Source organism: Staurois parvus, unplaced genomic scaffold (genome assembly GCF_062004578.1).
Source record: "Staurois parvus isolate SC_StPar_1 unplaced genomic scaffold, SC_StPar_1.0 ptg000009l, whole genome shotgun sequence".
Lineage (NCBI taxonomy): Eukaryota > Metazoa > Chordata > Amphibia > Anura > Ranidae > Staurois > Staurois parvus.
In genome coordinates, this window is record NW_028317805.1 from 1,878,874 (window position 1) to 1,899,885 (window position 21,012).

Below are 21,012 nucleotides of genomic sequence, written 5' to 3' on the forward strand. Positions count from 1 at the left end.
GGGTGTTTTTAATCTCCTTTAGAATAACAAGAGGTGAAATATCAGCCCCTACTTATCCCAGTCATCACTCTGCTGGGTCCTGCCACAGCCTCACCCTGCAGCTTGGCCAGTATTCAGATTTGGTGGACCCAATGAAAGAATGTCTTTATGAAGAAAAGTGAACCATTGATGAATGATCACAGGGATTTTCCAAGAATGTTGAAAACGATTCAATGCTATAATCCCTTTTATCACAATTTGTAATTATCATTGGGAATTTAACCCCTTTTATTGCCTCTACATGCAAACTATGGTTGAATCTGTCATATGGTGGGAGGTTGTTGTGTAAGCAAGGTTTGTCTCACGTGTGTGTTCTTTGGCAGGTGTGGTAGAGGGTGATCTGTCAGCAGTGGAAGCATATAAGAACTCAGGAGGAGACATTGCTCGCCAACTCTCAGCTGATGAAGTTCGTCTTTTGAACCGTCCGTCAGCCTTTGATGTGGGTTACACTCTGGTGCACCTATCTATCCGCTTCCAGAGGCAGGACATGCTGGCCATACTTCTGACCGAGGTGAGTAGCTTTTACCAATGAACTGTGATTCTGTTCTTTTGGGCAGCCAGTTTTCCAGGCATCCTTGCCACACCACAAAAGTCAATGGCCTCATCTTCTCTATTGCAGTTACTGAAGACCTGTGCTATGAAAGTCATGTTAGCTGCCTTGAAAGGCATTCATGAACTGTGGAATGTGCCAAAGCAATTGTAAGCAACGGGTCACTTTCTCACATGTGACACTACCTAAGCACCTTCCGCTCTTCTAACCCCAGAAGACCCAATCAGGACTTTAGAAAAATCCTGCCCACTGTTTACACCATTGGTTTAATCAAACAATAAGAAATCAGGGATCACTTGATAAAGTCTGAACCCAATCCCTCACAGCAGGGTCATGTGACAAGATGGCTAACTTTTCGGTCACCATACCAGTACTGCAGAAAGCCTAAGATGCATTTTCTCCAGCAAAGGCAAAGATATTAGCCTTACTTTATCTACCCCAACAAGACTGTTAAAGTATAACTAAAGGTAAAACTTTTTTTTTTTCTTTCTTTGTTTTGGATAGTGTGGAGAGGTGTTAGAGCACCTGTCATTTGTTGTTGCTGTCTGTGCCCCCATTAAGGAGATTTACCCTCTGTTCGTCCTGTTTACCATGATCACTGACAGTGAAATTTAAGAAAATCCCAAATTTTGGGTTGTCCCCAGAAAAGTAATAGAGGGGAAATTTTCCAATGGAGACACTAGTCCTAGTGACCTGGGGGATCCCAGATGGACTCCCTTAATTTGCAGGGATTTCCTCTCACTTCCTGTTTGGCTATGGGACAGGAAGTGAAGTGTTATCTCAGAAATGGGACACAGATGGCGAAAAAAAAATTTGATAGGAGTTTTTAACCCTCCCTTGCTCTATCCCAAATGGGGGAAAAAAGTTTTTGCCTGAAGTTCTACTTTAACATCTGAGAAAAGGTCTGCTGTAAACAAACCTGTGTTGTATGAGGACATTTGGAGCTTTTTTTTTTTTTTTTTTTTGTTGTGTATTACTCTAGTAAGTCTTGGAATGGGTGATTTTAATTGGCTGGGGGAAAGTTAATTCATAATCCGATCTACATCTAATGTCTGTGATCAGCTAATAGGTTTCATGTTGTGTTTGTAGGTGTCTCAGCATGCAGCGAAATGTATCCCCGCCATGGTGTGTCCTGAGCTTACTGAGCAGATTAGGAGGGAGATTGCAGCTTCCATGCACCAGAGGAAAGGGGACTTTGCTTGTTACTTCCTCACAGATCTGGTGACCTTCACGTTACCCGCTGGTGAGTGCCAGGTGCTTTTCATCTACAGTGAATTTGAGGCAGCCTTACTGTGCAGCCAGTGTGAAATTATTTCTGCAGTGCATCAATTAGAATTGTGTCCTTGCTATCAGATATCCACATTTAAAGATAACTATGCATTTGTGTTACTAAAACCACAACCGTAAAATCTATTTGTATATGCAGTAAAGCATGCTTGTTATACTTGCTGTGCAATCTAAGGAGTTAATCCTCCGCATTGTGTAAAAAGGCTGTTTGATCCTGTCTTCTCTGATTCTCCCAATCTACTGTCCGAATCCATCTGCTGACAGTACAGAGCTCTAGGAGTCGCTCTGCACATGCTCAGTTTAGTGTATATTTTTTATTTTTATTTTTCCTTGGGAAGGTGCATGTGATCAACACAGGGCCCATCAGCAATGTCCAGACAGAGGGTCAGGGGTTATGCAGCCTCATAGGACAGTCAGGAGAATGAAAACTCCTCCTACAAGCCTTAACCAGTGCTCAGCTGGACACTGATAGAAGTCCCAAGACTGCTATATACTGCTGATGATTAAAGGTATTTAGCAGTTTATATTTACTACAATTATTGCGTTTCCATGTAGTGTGTACTGTGGAAGACCACATATAGTGAATGCAGGGCCATGGGTTTAGTAACACTTTAAGGCAGACTTTCTCAACCTTTTCAACGCAGAGGAACCCTTGAAATAGCTTTCCGGTCTAAGGGAACCCTTGCTAAAAATTATTATATCTATAACTCGTGTGATGGTCAGTGGGAAGAAAGCTCCTTACACTTGTCACTGCAAACAATTACCCTCTTGCAGATAACTAAAAAGGTCAGTAGTATAGGTGGGAACTCATCTGAGAGGGAGAAATTGCTCAAGGAACCCCTAGCAACCTCTGAGGAAACACCAGGGTTCCATGGGACCCTGGTTGAGAAACCCTGCATTAGTGTGATTGTCGGTGGGAGGTATGTGCCTTACACTTGTGGTTATTGGGGGAAAAATACCCCCTTACAGATAGCTAAAGAGCTCAATCGTGTCAGTGGGGTAGAAATCAGTCATTGTTCAAGGAACCCCTAGCAACCTCTGGAGGAACCCTGATTTAGAAACCCTGCTTTAAGGACCCAGCAGATTCTCTGGACATTCCCCTTTTCATTCCAATGGAGAGGCAGCCTGTCATTGGAAGGTATTCTGTTCTCTCCATTGGAATATTCTCTGTACATGTGGGGGAAAACAAAAAATAAATAAAAGCATGGAGTCTTGGCACACAGTGTGGATCTTGCAGGAGTGTGGACAGGAGACTAAAACACTTTCCCTATATTTTTTTCCCTGCAATTGGATGCACTAGATAACTGTTAAAGCTCTTGTCTGGGAGTCTTTTTTTTTTTTTTTTTTTTTTTTCTCTTCTCTATGATCTGTGTTCTATTTTGGATTTTTACACCAAATGGTGATATCTGCTAGGCCTAGGCACAATCACATTATGCCTCCCCCATACCCAGAAGTGCCTGGTAATCTCACCAGCTCCAGAGGAGTAAGTTGTGGAAAAGGTAAGATTGGTAAGTAAAGGTAAGCAGACAATGCATAGGCAAAGTGAAGTGTCTTTTTAAAGTTGACTTGCACAATTTTTCAATTTAATATTTTGTTTTTCTGTCAATGTGCAGGGCTGGACTTTCAAAGACAATCAACACCCCCTAAAATGCTCTTTCATTAACTGACAGACTGTTTTTCTCTATAGACATAGAAGATCTGCCACCCCCAGTCCAGGAGAAACTGTTTGATGAAGTTTTGGATCGGGATGTGCAGAAAGGTGATTCAGGTTTACTTAACCTTCAGATCCTGCAACTGTGTATTCTTTTGTGTTGCATGGTTAATTTTAATATTTGACTTAATTACAGAGTTAGAGGAAGAATCTCCAATCATTAATTGGTCACTGGAGCTGGGGACCCGTCTGGATAGCAGACTTTATGCACTTTGGAATCGCACAGCAGGAGACTGCCTGCTGGACTCTGTACTACAAGCTACGTGGGGCATCTATGACAAAGACTCGGTGCTAAGAAAGGCTCTGCATGACAGCCTCCACGACTGCTCCCACTGGTAATCACAACCTGTGCAGTTATATGGGCCTTGTCCATGGCAGCTTTTGTTTGACATGAGTTTGGCTAAGGCATGCCGGTTTTTTTGTTTGTTTGTGAAGCCTGATGTGTTATTGTCAATGAAGTCTTAGGGTCCAGACTTAATAAAAGTGAAAGGTGGCCATTGTTTTCAAGATTAGACCTGCATGGTAAATCTTCTGCTTACCATGGGGATATTCACCTCATTCAGCTTAATCTATTCGCTGTGCTCTCTTCCATTATACAGTGCTGCAAATAAAAAAATTCTCTACATTGGGTATAATCGCTGGCATTGGTCAGGAACCTGTGGCTCTTGGTAACACCTCCTGAATTTTACATGAATTTGTCCTTCACTGCACAAGTTCATCTCACTGTGTGTGCAGTATTGATGTAGCTTATAAACATGCTTGTTGCAGCCATTGCCATATTGTACTGAATGTGGCGTTACTAGTCAGGGTACCGGAAGGGCTTATTAAAATTCTGAGGCTTTTTTTTTTTTTTTTTTTTTTTAATTTCGAGCACATAGTTTTCAGTAGGACCTATTAACTATTGCAATTCAAGTCCATACAATTCGTTCAGAATCGCAGTACAGCAAGTTTGTCTAACACGCATGTCAGTACAACTCGCATTTTTTTATGCATTCTAGTGTGAATGAGCTATTACTGACACTGACATCTGGCTTTGAGTTCTGAATTGTGGTGTGTATTTTTTTTTCCCCAGGTTTTACAGCCGCTGGAAGGAGTGGGAGTCTTGGTACTCGCAGAGTTTCGGGTTACACTTCTCTCTAAGAGAGGAACAGTGGCAGGAAGACTGGGCTTTTATTCTGTCACTCGCGAGCCAGGTAAAAGCAGGAAATAGATTGTCTGTCTGCATTGCTGAGAGTCATGAGATCCCTCCAGATACCGTTTTGTTGGGGGTATAATTGTTCCTGTGATTTGAGCAATCAGTGTAAGACTCTAGGACATGTAATACTGCTGTATCCTCTCACTGTTACTTTTAATCTCATTTAAAAGAAGTGTGGGATTGCTATATTTTTTTTTCTCCAATTATACTTACCTAGGTGGGTGCAGAATCGGTCCGAAGCTACATCTATCCCTGCCGGCTCGATATGTGAGAACTCACTGCAGTGCTGGGCTGTGGAGGAGGAGGAACTGGCTGGCTCAGTCTCTCAGCGGCTTGCTGAGCCAGGTACCACTCCAGACTCTGGGGTGGACCCAAACTTTAAAGTTGGGATCTTTCCACAGCCTGGAGTGGCTGAGTGACGTCATCCAACAGCGGGCTTTAGTCTGCTGTCAGCGGAAAACTGGTATTAGGAGTGCAGAACAAACTTCACTCCTGTAATCCACAGAACTACAGCCAAAATGGCTTTGGCTGTTCTTCTGCTTTAATGTAAATGACCTGCGCTAAACACTGGTTTAACTTTCAGGTACGCCAGCCCCTGCTTCTGGTAATTATTGAATTAAAAGTGGAATTTCACTGCATCCACAAACCAAAAGAGATGTTAAATCCATTTTTAATATTCAATGCAAACTTGTGTATACGTGTATGTCTCCATGCTTTATTTTGCTGAGAAATCACATTGAAAAACACTCCCTAGCATTTTTTGGCCGTGACCACCTTGAGTAAGGGCAGATAATTCATGTAGCATTTACTCCCTGGAATCTATCTGCCCTTAGCTCAGGCATTCAAGCAAGAGGGTGTGCTTCGCTGACAAAAAGCCCCTCTTGAAGACTCCTTTTGAATGGATAACACCTGAAGAAATGTAAAAAAAAAAAAATTAAAACAAATATGATATACTTTACTATGTATTTACCAATGCTATCAGCAGAAGTATTAAAATAGTGTTGACTGAGAGAGTGAAGTTCCACTTTAACTAACCTTGCTAATGTAACTATTTGAATTTGACTTGGAATCATCCTCCTGTAATCCCCTGTATAGTGGGAAGGGCAGCACTGGGAGCCAGTTAGGTGTCCTGTGACTTGGAATCATCCTCCTGTAATCCCCTGTATAGTGGGAAGGGCAGCACTGGGAGCCAGTTAGGTGTCCTGTGACTTGGAATCATCCTCCTGTAATCCCCTGTATAGTGGGAAGGGCAGCACTGGGAGCCAGTTAGGTGTCCTGTGACTTGGAATCATCCTCCTGTAATCCCCTGTATAGTGGGAAGGGCAGCACTGGGAGCCAGTTAGGTGTCCTGTATGAACTATTTGTGCTGAGAAAGGTTCATGTTGAAAAAAGAGCAGAGTAAATCTGGTCATATAGTGGGGAAAATAATTATTTGATCCCCTGCAGATTTTGTAAGTTTTCCTACTTACAAAGAAATGAAGGGTCTATAATTTTTATCATAGGTGTATTTTAAATGATAGAATATCAAACCAAAAATCCAGAAAAAACACATACAAATGTTATAAACTGAGTTGCAGTTCAGTGAGTAAAATAAGTATTTGATTCCCTACCAACCAACAATAATTCTGGGTCCCACAGACTGGCTTTGTGCTCATGTGGTACACAGATTAGTCCTGTCAATTTAAGAAGGTGCTCCTAATGACAACTCTTTATATGTATAAAAGACACCTGTCCACAGAATCTTTCTTCCATTCAAACCTCACCATCATGGGTAAGACCAAAAAGCTGTCAAAGGACGTCCGGGACAAGATTATAGACCTCATGGGGTAAAGATGATCATGAGAAAAGGGGGGATCATCCCAGAACTATGCAATGTGAATGATCTCAAGGCAGTTGGGACCACAGTCACCAAACAAACCATTGATAACACAATATGCTGCCATGCATTGCGCCTGCAAGGTCTCCCTCCTCAGGAAGGCACTTGTTCAGGCCCGTCTGATGTTTGCTAATGAACATCTAAATAATTCAGAAGAATTGGGAGAAAGTGATGTGATCACATGAGACCAAAATTGATATCTTTTGGCATTAACTCGACTCGCCGACTTTGGAGGAAGACAAATGCTGACTATGACCCTAAGAACACCATCACTACAGTCAAGCACGGAAATGGAATCATTATGATTTGGGGTGTTTTTTCTGTTAAAGGTACGGTCCTGCTTTGTCGCATTGAGGGGCCAATGGACTGGACCATGTATTGTAAAATCAGCCAGAACACTGAAGATGGGTCGTGGATGGGTCTTCCAGCGTGACAATGACCTAAAACATACTGCCAAGGCAACAAAGGAGTGGCTCAAGAAGCACATTAGGGTCATGGAGTGGCCTAGACAGTCTCCAGACCTTAATCCTATAGAAATTTTATGGAGGGAGCTGAAACTTCGAGTTGCCAAGCGACAATCAAGAAACCTTAAGGATTTACAGAAGATCAGTAAAGGAGTGGACCAAAATCCCTCCTGAGATGTGTGCAAACCTGGTAACCATCTACAAGAAATGTCTTACCTCTGTGCTTGCCAAAAAGGGTTTCTCCACCAAGTATGAAGTCATGTTTTGCTTGGGGATCAAATACTTTTTACTCAACTGGAACTCAATTTATAACATTTGTATCATCTGTTTTTTCTGGATATTTGGTTGATATTATGTCTCTTATTTAAAATACAACTATGCTAAGAATTATAGACCCTTCATTTCTTTGCAAGTGGGCAAACTTACAAAATCTGCAGGGGTTCAAATAACTATCGTCCCCACTGTCCGTACATTGAAATGCAGGCCAGTTAAGCAGGGACTGGCTGAATTTCAATCCATGTATGGCAACTGTGGCTGAACAGAAGTCGATCTACTGCCCTGTTGGGGGGAAAAAAATGCTCAATCTGTGTTCTGATGGTGGGGAAGTCTCACCACCTTCAAAATACAATGACACAGCTGGGAGGATTCTCACATTCCTCTTGAATATGTGGATGGAGGAAATCCTGTGTGTTTTTGTTTTTTTTGTTCAACCCGCTGGCTGAACCAGAAAAAAACATCTCCGCTATGGCCAGCCTTAGCAGAGGATTTAGCTTGTCTAAATGCTCATTTACTGACCAGTCACTGGTTGGGGGGGCAGGGTGTGATGTAGAACTGCATTTGTTACCAAACTGGCTTTGCGGGCTGTCAGTGATGTATAAACTATTGGACTGGATGGACAAAAATAGAAATTCTTTACCAGGTAAAGTGTCTCATAGTATTTGAACAATGTTTTAAGTTGTTGGAATTAAGCTTTAATTATATATATTACATAGCACACACAGTAGTTTGGTGCCAAGAGGAAAAGGTGTGGCGATGATTAAGTCAGCATTTACTTTACTTTTAAAGTTTTGTATTATTGAACATGTTTTTGTTTTCATATCAGCTGCACATCTTGAGAAAATTCCGCTATCTGCATCCTTCAGGCAGCTTTAAAGGAAGAATCCTGCTGTTCATAAGAATACTTTCCTATGCTCTGACACTTAAGTGTTTTTATGCAGCTGATAAAAATGCTAATTTTTATAATATAAAAGCTTCTTAGTGTTGTATTTGGTGAGAACACTGTTGAAAAATTGCTACCTGTTTGTCTGGGCCATTAAAACCGTTCAGGGTCCCACTAATGCCATTTCTAAAATACTGGATTTACACCAGTCCTGAAACCTCCAGTTCCCTGGTCACATATGGAAATACTGGATGGGTCATGTTTGACTGTTTTTCTGCTGCAGGCTGAGAACGAGGTCATGGGCATAGGGTGGGGATTGCCAGCGAATCAGAAACCACCTGGTGTTGGTTTTAGCTTTTAAAGCCCAACTCCGGGCAGATAAATTATACCTGCCATTTTTACCTGAATAATCTAACCTGAATTGTTTAATCTCTTTACAGCCAGGGGCCAGCCTGGAACAGACGCACATCTTCGTTCTTGCGCATATTCTTAGGAGACCAATCATAGTGTACGGAGTGAAATATTATAAGAGCTTCCGTGGGGAGACGCTGGGGTACACTCGTTTTCAAGGTACAGCCAGGCCTCAATAATCCAAATATTGGTTCAGAATCATGGGAAGAGGAGGGGTGTATTAGTGGGGGGAAGTGTCACAATGGGAAGTTCAGTTGTTATAATGTTTGATAAATGGCTATGATGCATTATTTTGGTCTTGATGTTTAAAGTGGTAGTAAACTCTTTGTATTTTTACAATTTGCTGACAAAAGGGTTTTTAGAACTAAGAAAACCTGGTGGACTCTTCTGTCATAAATGTCCCCCTTGTCTGTGCGCGGCTCAGATCACATTTACTTCCCACTCTTGCGTGCTCTGGTGATGTGACCCCCATACGTATGTGCAGGAGTGACATCACTGCCGCCTAGCCATTCAAGCGGTCAGAGATCCAAAACCCAGAAGGAAGACCGGGCGAAGATGGAAGTGTGCAGGAAGCTGTGACAGCGCTGTGCTGAAGGGCTCCATTAGCAAGCAAGTCTGTCTTAATGTGCTAATATGCATTGCTTACTAATATGTTATGACTGAAACCTACAGAGGGGCTGTCTTTTTAGGAAACAAGGTTACTACCGCTTTAAAGAATTTTTTTTCTTCCTATGGCCCATACAGCATTAAATGGCTGTTTAGAGAATGACATGAAGAGGGAGTTTTCAGGAACGATGTGACAAATAACTAGATAAAATATGAAACATTGGATATGTAAGGTTAAGGTATAAGGTGTTCCATCAAGGCAAGTCAGAAGCTACCAAAACATGGGACCGCTGGAACCATGCCACAGCCTGTGTTCTAGGAGTAATTTATAAAATGCAGACCATATTGTGGAGCCTTCTATATCTGCTCAATGCTGAAGAGAGAACGGATTGGTGGAGAGGCCAGTCGCATGACTGACAAGTTACGTGACGGGACTCACTTCTCCGCTCCTTTTCCTTTGTAAGTGATGGGTAATGCACATATGTTTAATGCAGCGTTTGTTGTTGTGGGTTTTTTTTTTTTTTTTTTTTTGAGAGGGGAGGAGGGAAAGTGTTTTGTAAACTTCTGAAACCTTGGACAGTTGATATGTACCAACTTTAGATTCTACTAATGCAGGTACATTGAACTTATTTTTCTGCACAACAGTGCTGTATGTAAAGAACAATGCATGGTGCCCCCCATAATTCCTGTCTCCTTACGTCGGTGGCCACACATTACTTATCAGTGGGATATTTGATTACAGACAGGAACACTTGCAGTCGCAGTGATTGTTAGCCAGTCACAGGTCCTGAGATGCTCTATCATGATTTTAGAAGTAACTGGCATGTGAAAAATAGCTTTCTAACCTGCTAGGAAGAGGTTGAGCTTTCTGAATGAATGGATGAGAGATGGAGTGAATGTGCTTGTGCCAATGGAACTAGTACAGTGAAAAATTGTGGCTCCTGCATAGCATAAATATGTTGCACATCTGCTCATTTCTCAAGCCTACTCATAGCTCAATTATAAGCAGCCTTTGATCTTGTGTTGATTTGCATCAGTTTGAGATTGCATTTGAATTGCTTCAAGCAGAGTTTGCATCCTATAGTATTGTATGGGAATGTAGAACCCATTTGATTCAAACAAAAACTTGTGGATGAAGGTCTTAAAGCACACACTGAACATTCATTTACCAATGGTTGGTGTGCATTTGTGCTGTAGAACTAAATGTAAATAAATAATATATACTGCTGCTTCTTTGGGGTTTGCTTGCTGCTTCCCTAGGTTGTAAAGACATTTTCTAGTGAAATAGGTGGGCATTTCTTGGGTGCACAGTGTGGGTTACCTCTGGCAATGAACACGGATATCTTCAGTTGATCCTTTCTTGTACATTCAAGGTGTGACAGTTTAATTCCTGGAATGGCCGCAGAGTGGCTTTATGGTGGAGTCACACAGAATGCACTCCATTGCGAATGGCTGACATGTTTAACATGCACTCACCTGAGTCACAGACCAGTTCACTCAGTCTTTACAAAGTGGTAGAGGAAATAACGTGTGCGTTTTGCTGTTGGTGGAAAATGAGTGACATGAATCTAGAGCAGAGGATTAACATCAAACGTTTTGTGAAGATTGGCAAAAGTACAAGTGAAGGTTTAGCTCTGTTACAACAGGCTTATGGTGAACATTCCATGAAGAAATTACATGTTTTTTGAATGGCCTAGGTGGCTTTAGGAGGGGCGGGAAGATGTGGGCAGCCAAAGACCGGAATTCTGGCTTTACAAGTGGATTCTCCACCACAAGAACACAATGTGTGGGAGCATTAAGTGTTTGTGAGTTTCCTGGCCCAGAAATCCAACCACCTTATTCCCCTGACTTGCACCCTGTTACTTTTCGCTGTTTCCAAAATGGAAAAAAATGCCTTAAAAGGACACAGATTTGATGACATTCTGGACAGCCATCACACCACAACAAAGGTACTGCGCAGAGTTCCGGCAATCGAATTCCAGGAATGTTTCTGGTAGTGACAAAATTGTCTAGAAAGTGGTTGCTTTACAAGGGGGCTACTCTGAAGGTGACAACAGCCAGGAATTAAATTCACGCCTCCATACACATTCAGTTGTTATGGTTGTGTCTTGTAATGGCTGTTAGGCTGGAAGTATTTATTTATTTATTTTTTTTCTTTTGGATGTATGTGAAAAATAATACTGCATGGTAATGGGGTAGATGGCACATTTGCCTTGTAGCACTTGGCTCCTGGGGTCACTTTGCAGAGGGGAAACTATTTACATGGAGATTATATTATTTGCAAGCTTCCTCTAGGTTTTTGGTCAGCAACCCGTAGATTGCAATCAGGTGACTGGTAGATCGCAGTCTGGGCTTGCTGGCCTGCCATCCCAGAGCATCAGAGTGCAATGCAGAGGGGCTACTTGTATAGTTGTAGTGTAGTAGGGAGCAAGAGCCCTATAAGTCAATGCTTCCTCTGTACTGGTGGCTCCTGTCCCATGTGAAGTGATACCAACTGCACTCCACCTCTTATCCTGGCTAGTGGTCTCCAGAGTGGTGCCAGCACCAGGAAAGAAGAAATCTTCAGGTCAGCGTGAAGCAATACACTGGGCATAATGGTATAGGGCTGCTTTCACACTGATGCACTGCGGTTTATCAGCATTGCGGGTTCAGTGCAGTGTATCTGCAGCTTTCCTGCAGGTTTGCTGTGCTTGGCCATAGACTTCTATTATATCCTTTCTAAAAGTGCACCAAAACTCTTAAATGCAGGGATTTTGGGGCTCTTTCAGAAAGTGCACCACACCTGCAGGATTTAATAGAAGTCTATGGAAAAGTACAGCTAACCCAGGAAAATAACAGATGCACTGCAACAGTAAGGGTTCATTTTACATTTGCAGTTTTGGGGAGTGGTAAAACCCCATAGTTAGTGTTTTTACCACCCCTGCCCCATTCACACTCCCTTTAGCTGCAATGGCCAGGGGTGTACACATTTCACAGCCGCAGCAAGAGTTATACACCATATCATGGTTGGTGGGTGTAGCACCTGCCAAGCATGACCCATTCAAGTGAATAAGGCCGCTGTGCAAGTGCCCTGCAACCTTGCAGTACTAGAGCTGTTGGTTTGAATCCAAACTACAGCACCACCTGCCTGGAGTTTGCATATTTTCCCTGTGCCTGTGTGGGTTTCCTCTGGGTACTCCGGTTTCCTCCCACACTCCTAAGACATGCTGGTAGGCTAATTGGATCCTGTCTAAATTGTCCCTAGTATGTGTATGAATGTGAATTAGGGACCTTAGATTGTACACCCCTTGAGGGTTAGAGACTGATGTGTGAATGTTCAATATATATGTAAAGCACTGCGTAGATTGATGGCACTATATAAGTATCTGAAATAAATATATCTGCTGCTGTGGAGGTTTTGTACTGGTCTGCCTAGAGCAACCTTTCTCAACTTTTTTTTTTTTTTTTTTTTTTTTTTTTTTTTTTTTTTTACCTTTTTGGAGGAGCTTTTGGCAGAACATTTGAGTTCCTAGGTAGCCCCTGAAATAATCAGATTTACAGCTCAGGGAACATTGGTGTGATTTGTGGACTAATATAAACAGGAATTTTAGACATACAATAAATATTAAAACTTCCCTCCTAATGTGAAACTTGTTTTTGTTTTCTTGCACAGGTTCTGGGTCAAACTTGAGATTAGCAGTTTGTAGGGGTGAGCAGGGCAAAGTACAGGGGGTCTGTAGTGTATAAGTAGTCTCTTCCATATGTAGAGCGGCACAGATGTTGCTTCCCTGGGCCAATCTGCATTGGGGGGGGGGGGGGGGAGCATTTCAGATGGAGTGTCAACTAGGTGGGGGAAGCCCATCTATCGATCACCTGCCTGCGATCAACTGGTAGATTGGGGTGGAACCCTGTCCTGGAGGGCTATCTGCCCTGTACAGAGAAGTTGTTAGAGGGTTTCTATATCTGCCAGGTACTGGAACTGGTCAAAACAGACGATAGAGCACATCTGCTGCTGCCGTCATGTTCTCCTCTGCATTCAAAACTATTTGATGGCATACTTGAAAATCCTTGAGAGAAAAAATTGCTCGGTGGTATCTACATTTTTTTTTTTATGCATGACCAAATCTGCACTCTGGTAATGTAAGCTGTAGTTTGGTAACATGTTTTATGTTTTGCATGTGCTGTGTTGTGATGACGTGTGTGTGACCTTCCTTCCATAGGAGTGTACCTGCCACTTTTATGGGAGCAAAGCTTCTGCTGGAAAAGCCCGATTGCCTTGGGCTACACGCGGGGTCATTTCTCTGCCCTGGTAGCCATGGAGAACGATGGATATGACAATCGTGGGGCTGGTGCAAATCTAAACACAGATGATGATGTAACAGTTACGTTTCTGCCATTGGTGGACAGCGAAAGGAAGCTCCTGCACATTCACTTCCTGTCTGCACAAGAGGTGAGCCTGTCCTTTCTTTCATTGTACATAATGACATAGGAGGGATGAAGATGGTCTGCCATTGCAGTGTATTGTATAGGAGTTCTGTGTTCACTGCCTGTGTGCTTGTTCATTTGAAGCCAGTGAACTGCCATTTTTAGAGAGGTTATAGATTTAATTTAGCTTTTTAATTTGCATGTTTTTTTTTCTTATGTACAATATTCAATGCTCAGTTGTAGACTTTTAAATATTATGTAAAGTAAATAGCTACCAATGTTTGTTTTTTGTTTTTTTAATATTAAAAGGGCTCCCTTGCTTGTAGTCCACATCTGGTTTCCTTTTCTTCAAGAAATGCTTTTCTGCCCATTTTGGGCTAAAGTACAGTCATACAATGTATATAGTGCATTAGAGAATGTAGAGCTGCGGGGCCTCTGAGCACCATAAGAGGTGCTGGCGGTCTTGAGCCGCACGGAATCTATCCTGTTATGCGCTTCACTTACAATTGGAGGAGGAAAAGCAATGTAGTCTTTTATTTTGTGGCATATGCATCCTTCTAGAAATGTCTTCTAAAACATACAAACAAAAACAGACATGTTGTATTTTCCTGGGTTTGGCCTTTGCTCAGTCTTGGGGTGGCCCTACACAGGCAGATGTCTTGATTTTATAATGGCATAGATTTAGAGGTCTGCTTGTTTCCAGGCCCTGGCCTAATCTTCTTATGATCGGTATCAGTGAAACATATGCAGAGAGATTAATTCTGTTTTATCCCTAAAAGTGGTCATGTTGCTGACTTTGATCAGGTTTGTATCCCCAACCTGTGTCCTGATGGTTTAGTTTTCTCCAGTTATTTACAAGAGTGACACCTGCTGGTTGTCATGTAAAGTGCATGTCTATCCAATTATTTTGGGCAGGGATTAGGAAACCCTGTTTAAACTGATATTTGGGGCTCTGTTAATAACCAGTGAGAACTTGTTTCATCATGCAGAAAGTGAAGGAAAATTTCCAACTGCTACACTAACATCAATAGTTGTGTGGTGGCTTTTTTTTTTTTTTTTTTTTTTAAATATTGCTTTCTGTGTCCCTGTTGCAGGTTTTCCCTCGTTTCCTGTGAGGTGAAACCATGTCATGTCACGTGTAAATGAGAAATCTCTCTAACAGAGCCCCATGTAACCGTATCAACTTAACTGGTTCTATTTCTTCTCCCAATCCATCCAAAGCACACACCGTTTTGACTGAGCTTACTCCTTGAAGTAGTAAACAGATGATGTGATGGGGCAGGGAGGAATGGAGAGAGGTACTTCTTCCAGTGATGGAGGTCTTTTGGAATGCCATATTACAAAATCCAAAAAACACCTACTTAAAGTAGAACTTTAGCCCTCCCCCTTTCTATTTAACCCAGTAGGACAGCTCACCTTAGATGTTCCAAAGAATAAATGGTGAGTGCAAGACAAAAAAGGAAAAAGTAAAGCAGCTAGCACAATGTGGCAAACACTCTGTCTTCACCAAAACAAAACACTATAGTATCAATGTAAGAAAAATTAATAATAGCGCCTATGGTCAAAATTATATAACTTACTAATAGTGTACCAGCTGCAAAAAATCACCATATATAAAGTGTACCAATAAATAAATAATTTGCGCTAGTAAATGTGTATCAATATATAAATGTATATAAAGAAATCATCAAATCATAAGTCCAGAAAAAAAATATATATATGCCAATACCACAAAAAAATATATATAAAAAAAAAAACTTTTGTGCAAAAAACTTTTGTGCAAAAAAAGTGTCTAAATATGAAAAATTTCACCAAAAAACCTTGATAATATAATGGCAGATCATCCATAAATATATCTTCAGAAACGGAAACTCTGCAACACACCGATCCTCATCGATCGAAATAACAGGATGAAAAACTTTGTAGTTAATCAAAAATCCACTTCTCCAATAGATAAAGGACCACCTTCAAACGTATCCATGGGGGGAAATGCCAAGCACTCGAGAGAAACAGACTTCATGGTGCAATATTATAAAAACCAATTCCTTTATTAGGTACTCATTGCACTTACTCAAGAGGTGTCCCAGCCGACACCAGCATCAACAGCATAACAGCAATCACATAAACGAGCCTGGCTACTCAGCACATGCGCAGTAGCTGGCAGCCAAAAACGTAATGACGTCACATCAATCAAGCTCCGCCCTACGCGTTTCGTCATCGACGTCCTCACGGAGCGGATAGGATCGGAGCGGATGTGCAGCGCTCATTAAAATATGTGTTTTATTATAATGTTTCCTCTTTTACTATCACACTGGTCATCATTGATTATAAAGAAATCGAGAATAGTGGATACTCCAATGAAGAAACAAAATAGACGGAATAACAAATGAAAATATATAAGATCTCTAAATATTATAATAATCCCAAAAGTAGTGATGTGGTCAAATCAACAAAATGTAGTGACTTGTGTGACTTCTGCACTGCACCTCCACCAGAAGTAAGTAGCAAGCAAGCCCAGAGCAGAATGACACTAATGCAGGCCATAGACTGTTCGAAAATCGGCCGATTTTTCGTCAAAGAATAATCAGCCAATTTTCGCACGGTTAGTGTGCAATGGCATCAGCCAATTTTCGTGGTTCCTCCTCATTTCGTTTATTGAGCATGCTGGAAAATTCGTGAAAATCGGCTGATTTTCGAAATCATTGGTGGCAACATCGGATTACAGAACGAACAATGTTTTGTTTTTTTGGACAATAAATCAGCCGATTTTCGAACAGTCTATGGCCTGTATAAGGGGTGTTCCTGCTTGTTCCTCCTGCTGGTGAGCCGGTTGAAGGTGGGATCTCTCCAGAAGCCAGTGATATACCAAATGAACAATCAAAAGTAGAGTAGTCAAGTCTCCAGCCCACAGTGAACCAAGGAAAGGGATTCCTCCTAGAGGGCAAGCTCATAGACCGAGCCCAGAGACAGTATCATATAGTGCAGTATGTTTTATTAAAAAGATAGCAACCACTTGGAGCATAAAATCAAAAATGGATGAAAAGCACTTACAAAGATGGCCACCGGACCATCACGTGGACGCAGTGGCATGACCTCAGCATGTAGGCTCCTCCCTGACACATTGCGTGCACACACATGTTCTCTAAGGGATCCCCCTAGTTACCTAGAGGACTTCTATATTTTCATTTGTTATATTGTCCATTTGGTTTCTTCATTGGAGTATCCACTATTCTCTACTTCTTTTTTATGATGTTTCCTTTCTCTTTTACCATCACATTGGTTATCATTGATTATAACACACATTTTTATTAGTGCTGCACATTGATACTAGAGATGTTGTTCCAAGTTCATATTCCCCATGAACCTGCTAGCCAATCAGGATTGGGAATTCTACCTGCAGCTTTCTCTGCCATGATGGACTTCATCCCCCTGACAATAGCAGTTGCCCTCACAATGACAGGCTGGTACAGAAGCCAGACCACTCCGTTAAACTAGTAATAAGACTAGTAACCTGCTCTGGTGTGGTGCCAGCCTTGGTAGACATGTCCCTAGAAATTTGTGTCCCTGGGCTCTGAGGAAGAGGAAAGATGCTCGAGGCATTAGACAGCAAAATGTAGGCCTTTCGCCATCCCCGAGCTGATTGCTAGAAGCATAGTAGATTGAATATGTAGGTACATTCAGACTATAGAGACAAGTTATAATTTTTGGTTATATTTTTTCGGTTTGAGTCCTTTAAGTACATAAAAGAATGCTTTTGGCTATAGCTAAAACCTCAGTCCCCATCATCCTTCACATCGCCGTGATGGTACCATCACTCAGCAGCTATGAGCTCTATACAATCAAGTTTTCTAGACTCCAGTGTTCAGGGTTTAGCACTGCCATCATTTTCTAGACCTTGCTAGCAGAATAGGAACAACCACAGGGATTCTGTCCTAATCTGAAAATAGGTTTTAACAGTGTAGGGAGACTTCCTCCCCTGGATGAATCCTCTAGATCGGGATGTCTTTATGAAGTGACATTTATCCTTGGAGAAGTCTGTACACTGTCATTAACTGGTGTAGTTAAATAGCAGCCATTGATTAATTAATAGCATCCAAATGTCATGTATTGATTGCTTCTTTCTGTAGTATGAGGATCAGGTCTCCTGAGCAGAGTCTAATTAGCCACTTGCATGTTCTCACTATGATCCTAAAATGTCAGCAAATCCATTGATTGTGGACTAAACATTTTTTGTAGATAATGAAAGTGCTCCATAAGGTACTTGGATTCTAGGAGCCTGCGTGGTTAGTCTGATATATATTATAGCAACGTTTAAGCTGTGTGATATTTGCAGAAAGCTTTAGAATTGGAATGTCACCTATTCCAGATTGTTTTATAGCCTCCTCCACTCCCAATATTTAAATTGTTTTTTTATTTTTTTTTATTGGGCATCAGTGGGTTAAATCCCCTGTCCAATGTCTTCAGTGTACAGCACTGCTATTTTTCTGTGGTAGTTTAAAGCTTGGCCATACATGGGTCAGTTTTTTGTTTTCCCCCATTCAACCAATGGGTTGAATGGGGGAAAAAAAATGACTCTGTTCCCCCATCCACTTATCCCTATTGTGTCATTTTGTATTCTGACTGTCAGAGAGACTCCCTGGCTGTCAGAATACACAGATCAGCACTGGAGTCTATTGCCTGCAGTGCTGATTGAGCAAGAAAATACCAATAGGGTGGTTGAACAGAAGACAGGCAATAGATTGACTTCTGTTCAGCCTCAGTGGCCACACATGGTCTTCACCCTTAACCACAAGGCCAGAACAATAGTAAAAATACTGTGTAAGGTCCATATATAGCCCAAATAGTGCTCAATATCATCAGTCGGTCTGTGTGTTCTATGTGAAACCTTGTGCCACACTTAACACTTGAATCTTCTTTTTGTGACTTCCAGTGCACCACATGACACCAAAAACAGGGCACAAACTGTGACCCCTTATTTGATAAAAGCTCAAACACCAAATGCCAAGTAAAGCACTCCCTCTGCCTGTTCCAAACTAATGTGGAGGAGAGTTGGTGTACATTTCTACAAAGGCCAGATAAAGGACCTCATTGTGCAATACATTTACATAAAATCCCCCCCAAAAATGATAAAATACACTTGCATGTTTTGTACAACCACCACGTTTCACCAGGCTGTTCCACTGTACCTGGAGCAGGATACGTTCCACTGGACAGATACGATGTCCTCAAGGAGATGGCCAGCTGGCATTCCCGCCTCTATGAATTTTGACATCAGCTGTCATTAGGAAGTGGTCTGGTGGCCATCCAACTCGAGGTTTATATGCCCAATTCTTAACCAATTCATCACCAATTAAATTAAAAAACACAGACGTGTTTATACAGAGCTGACTAAAGTTGTGCATTCAAAAACCCAGCTACAATGTAAACAAACCACCAGATATTGCATTTGAATTTAACAAGCATTGAATTGGTTAAGAAATGGGCATATAAACCTCGAGTTGCGTGGCCATCAGATTGCTTCCTGATGACGTCTGACGAAACGTGTAAAGGCAGGAGTTCTGGTGGTGGGTTTTTTTTTTTGTTTTTTTTTTTGTGTGTGGAGTTGGCATAGAATACACGTTTTGTTCTAGTGCAAAATTGGCTAGTGTTCGGAAACCCTCAATAAAACCACTTTCTCCTGTGTAGAAGAAAATTGGGGACTGTGGGAAAGATGTTTTCTGGTTGGTTCCCATGGGTTGCTATACATCACCATGCTGTACTTCTGACATTTTCAGCCCAAAATGGAGAGGGGATAATTCTGAGGTGATAGTTTTCTTTGTGTGGGTTCTCTGGTTGGTGAACACCTGCACTGTGCTAGACTCTGCATGGTTAGGAATCTGTTATATCCACCCTTGTGCTGGCAGGACAGCCATATAACCAACATGATCACCCTGAAATCAGGTGATCTCTTCCAACTAAAACTTTATATTGGTTTTCTGTTGGACAGAGTGGGATAGTTTTTGATGCGGAGTGTCCATTTCCCCCAACTTCCTGACCTGGTAATGCAGCGACAGGTCACAGAAATACAGATCTGACATGAGGTTCTAACCTTTCCTGCTCTGCAAACTAAAATAAAGTTTCTATGCTGTAAATACATCAGTTCTGCTTGTCTAGATTTTTTTCTCTGGATGAAAAGATTTTCTGTATAGTGAGTGTTGATGAAAAGCAGATGACTGAGCCGCAGCCAAGAAGTCTTTGGGAGACTGTTTACTTTTCCCAAAAAGGGATGACCTGAATTGTGCTGTGATCTGTGCATTTAATTCTGAAAACTGGTCCTTTAATTCTGAAAACTGGTCCTTTAATTCTGAAAACTGGTCCTTTCTAAGTAAAAGGCTTGTCTGGTTTGCATCCATCGTTGGGTTTCATTTTGTTGGATGTTCAGCTAAGCTGCAAAATTTAAAGTGCTAGTCAATGCAGAACCGTAGTTTCAGGTTTTGGTGAATATCAGCCACTGGCTGCTATATTCTTCTAATGGGTATGTTACTCCAATGTGGTTTCCACTTCAGTCTTTCATCTGCTGCAGGTTTTGTAATGTAATATGAACAGGAAATCCCTCAGAAAAACGAAGTGCCTTTTAGTGGATGTGGTGGCTGCATTCGTTTCCACTTTCCGCATTTTTTTTTATGCTATGATCCTGCCTAGGATGGCTACACTTGCTCCACTGTCGCTTTTGAAGAAGCAGCATTGTCACCCTAGGCTGCTCTTCTACATGCACATCCATCTCCATTACATTGGGGGGGCGTACAGCATTTGTTTTGTCCAAGTGATACTTTGAAAGGCAAATTTTATGTTTCAGTTCTGTTCACAGGATGTTACAAGGACACTATTTTTGGCAAAATACTTATATTCTGTACTTGCAAAAATAAAACTAATGCAGCCACACCTAAGAAAGCTTTAATATATTCCATGTATGAACGTGGGTTTAGATATACCTTAGTGTGATAACTTGGGAGTGTATTCAAGGTTTTCGACTCCTGGGGTCTTTGTATGTCCTCACTGGAAGTATTGCTGCAGATATCACATAGACCCGCATTTCTTCTGTGGCAGGGTCTTTTTACAGTGACCAGACAGAACAGGCTGGTTACTTTAGTGACATGAGTTTGGTCACCTGCAGTCACCACATAAATCCATTATCTGTGTACAGAAACTGGTGCAGGTAAACCATCACTGTCCTTGTATGATCCTCCCCTTTTTGATAGGTTAGCCAGGTCATATTTGGAATCCATGGGGGAGTATTGGCTTTCAAACTGCGCTAACAGCTTTTTGTTTTT

The 21,012-nt window shown here is 41.6% G+C and overlaps 1 protein-coding gene across 1 annotated transcript in view; it reads left to right on the top strand.

The window, feature by feature from the left end:
- ZRANB1 (zinc finger RANBP2-type containing 1) overlaps positions 1 to 21,012 on the top strand; it is a 102,685-nt gene that overhangs the window by 80,495 nt on the left and 1,178 nt on the right. Inside the window, exons 3-9 of the mRNA XM_089669143.1 lie at positions 363 to 550; positions 1,679 to 1,832; positions 3,564 to 3,635; positions 3,724 to 3,922; positions 4,660 to 4,780; positions 8,722 to 8,851; positions 13,498 to 13,727. Of these exons, the coding sequence (XP_089525269.1) occupies positions 363 to 550; positions 1,679 to 1,832; positions 3,564 to 3,635; positions 3,724 to 3,922; positions 4,660 to 4,780; positions 8,722 to 8,851; positions 13,498 to 13,727 (1,094 nt within the window). The remainder of the gene's footprint in view (positions 1 to 362; positions 551 to 1,678; positions 1,833 to 3,563; positions 3,636 to 3,723; positions 3,923 to 4,659; positions 4,781 to 8,721; positions 8,852 to 13,497; positions 13,728 to 21,012) is intronic.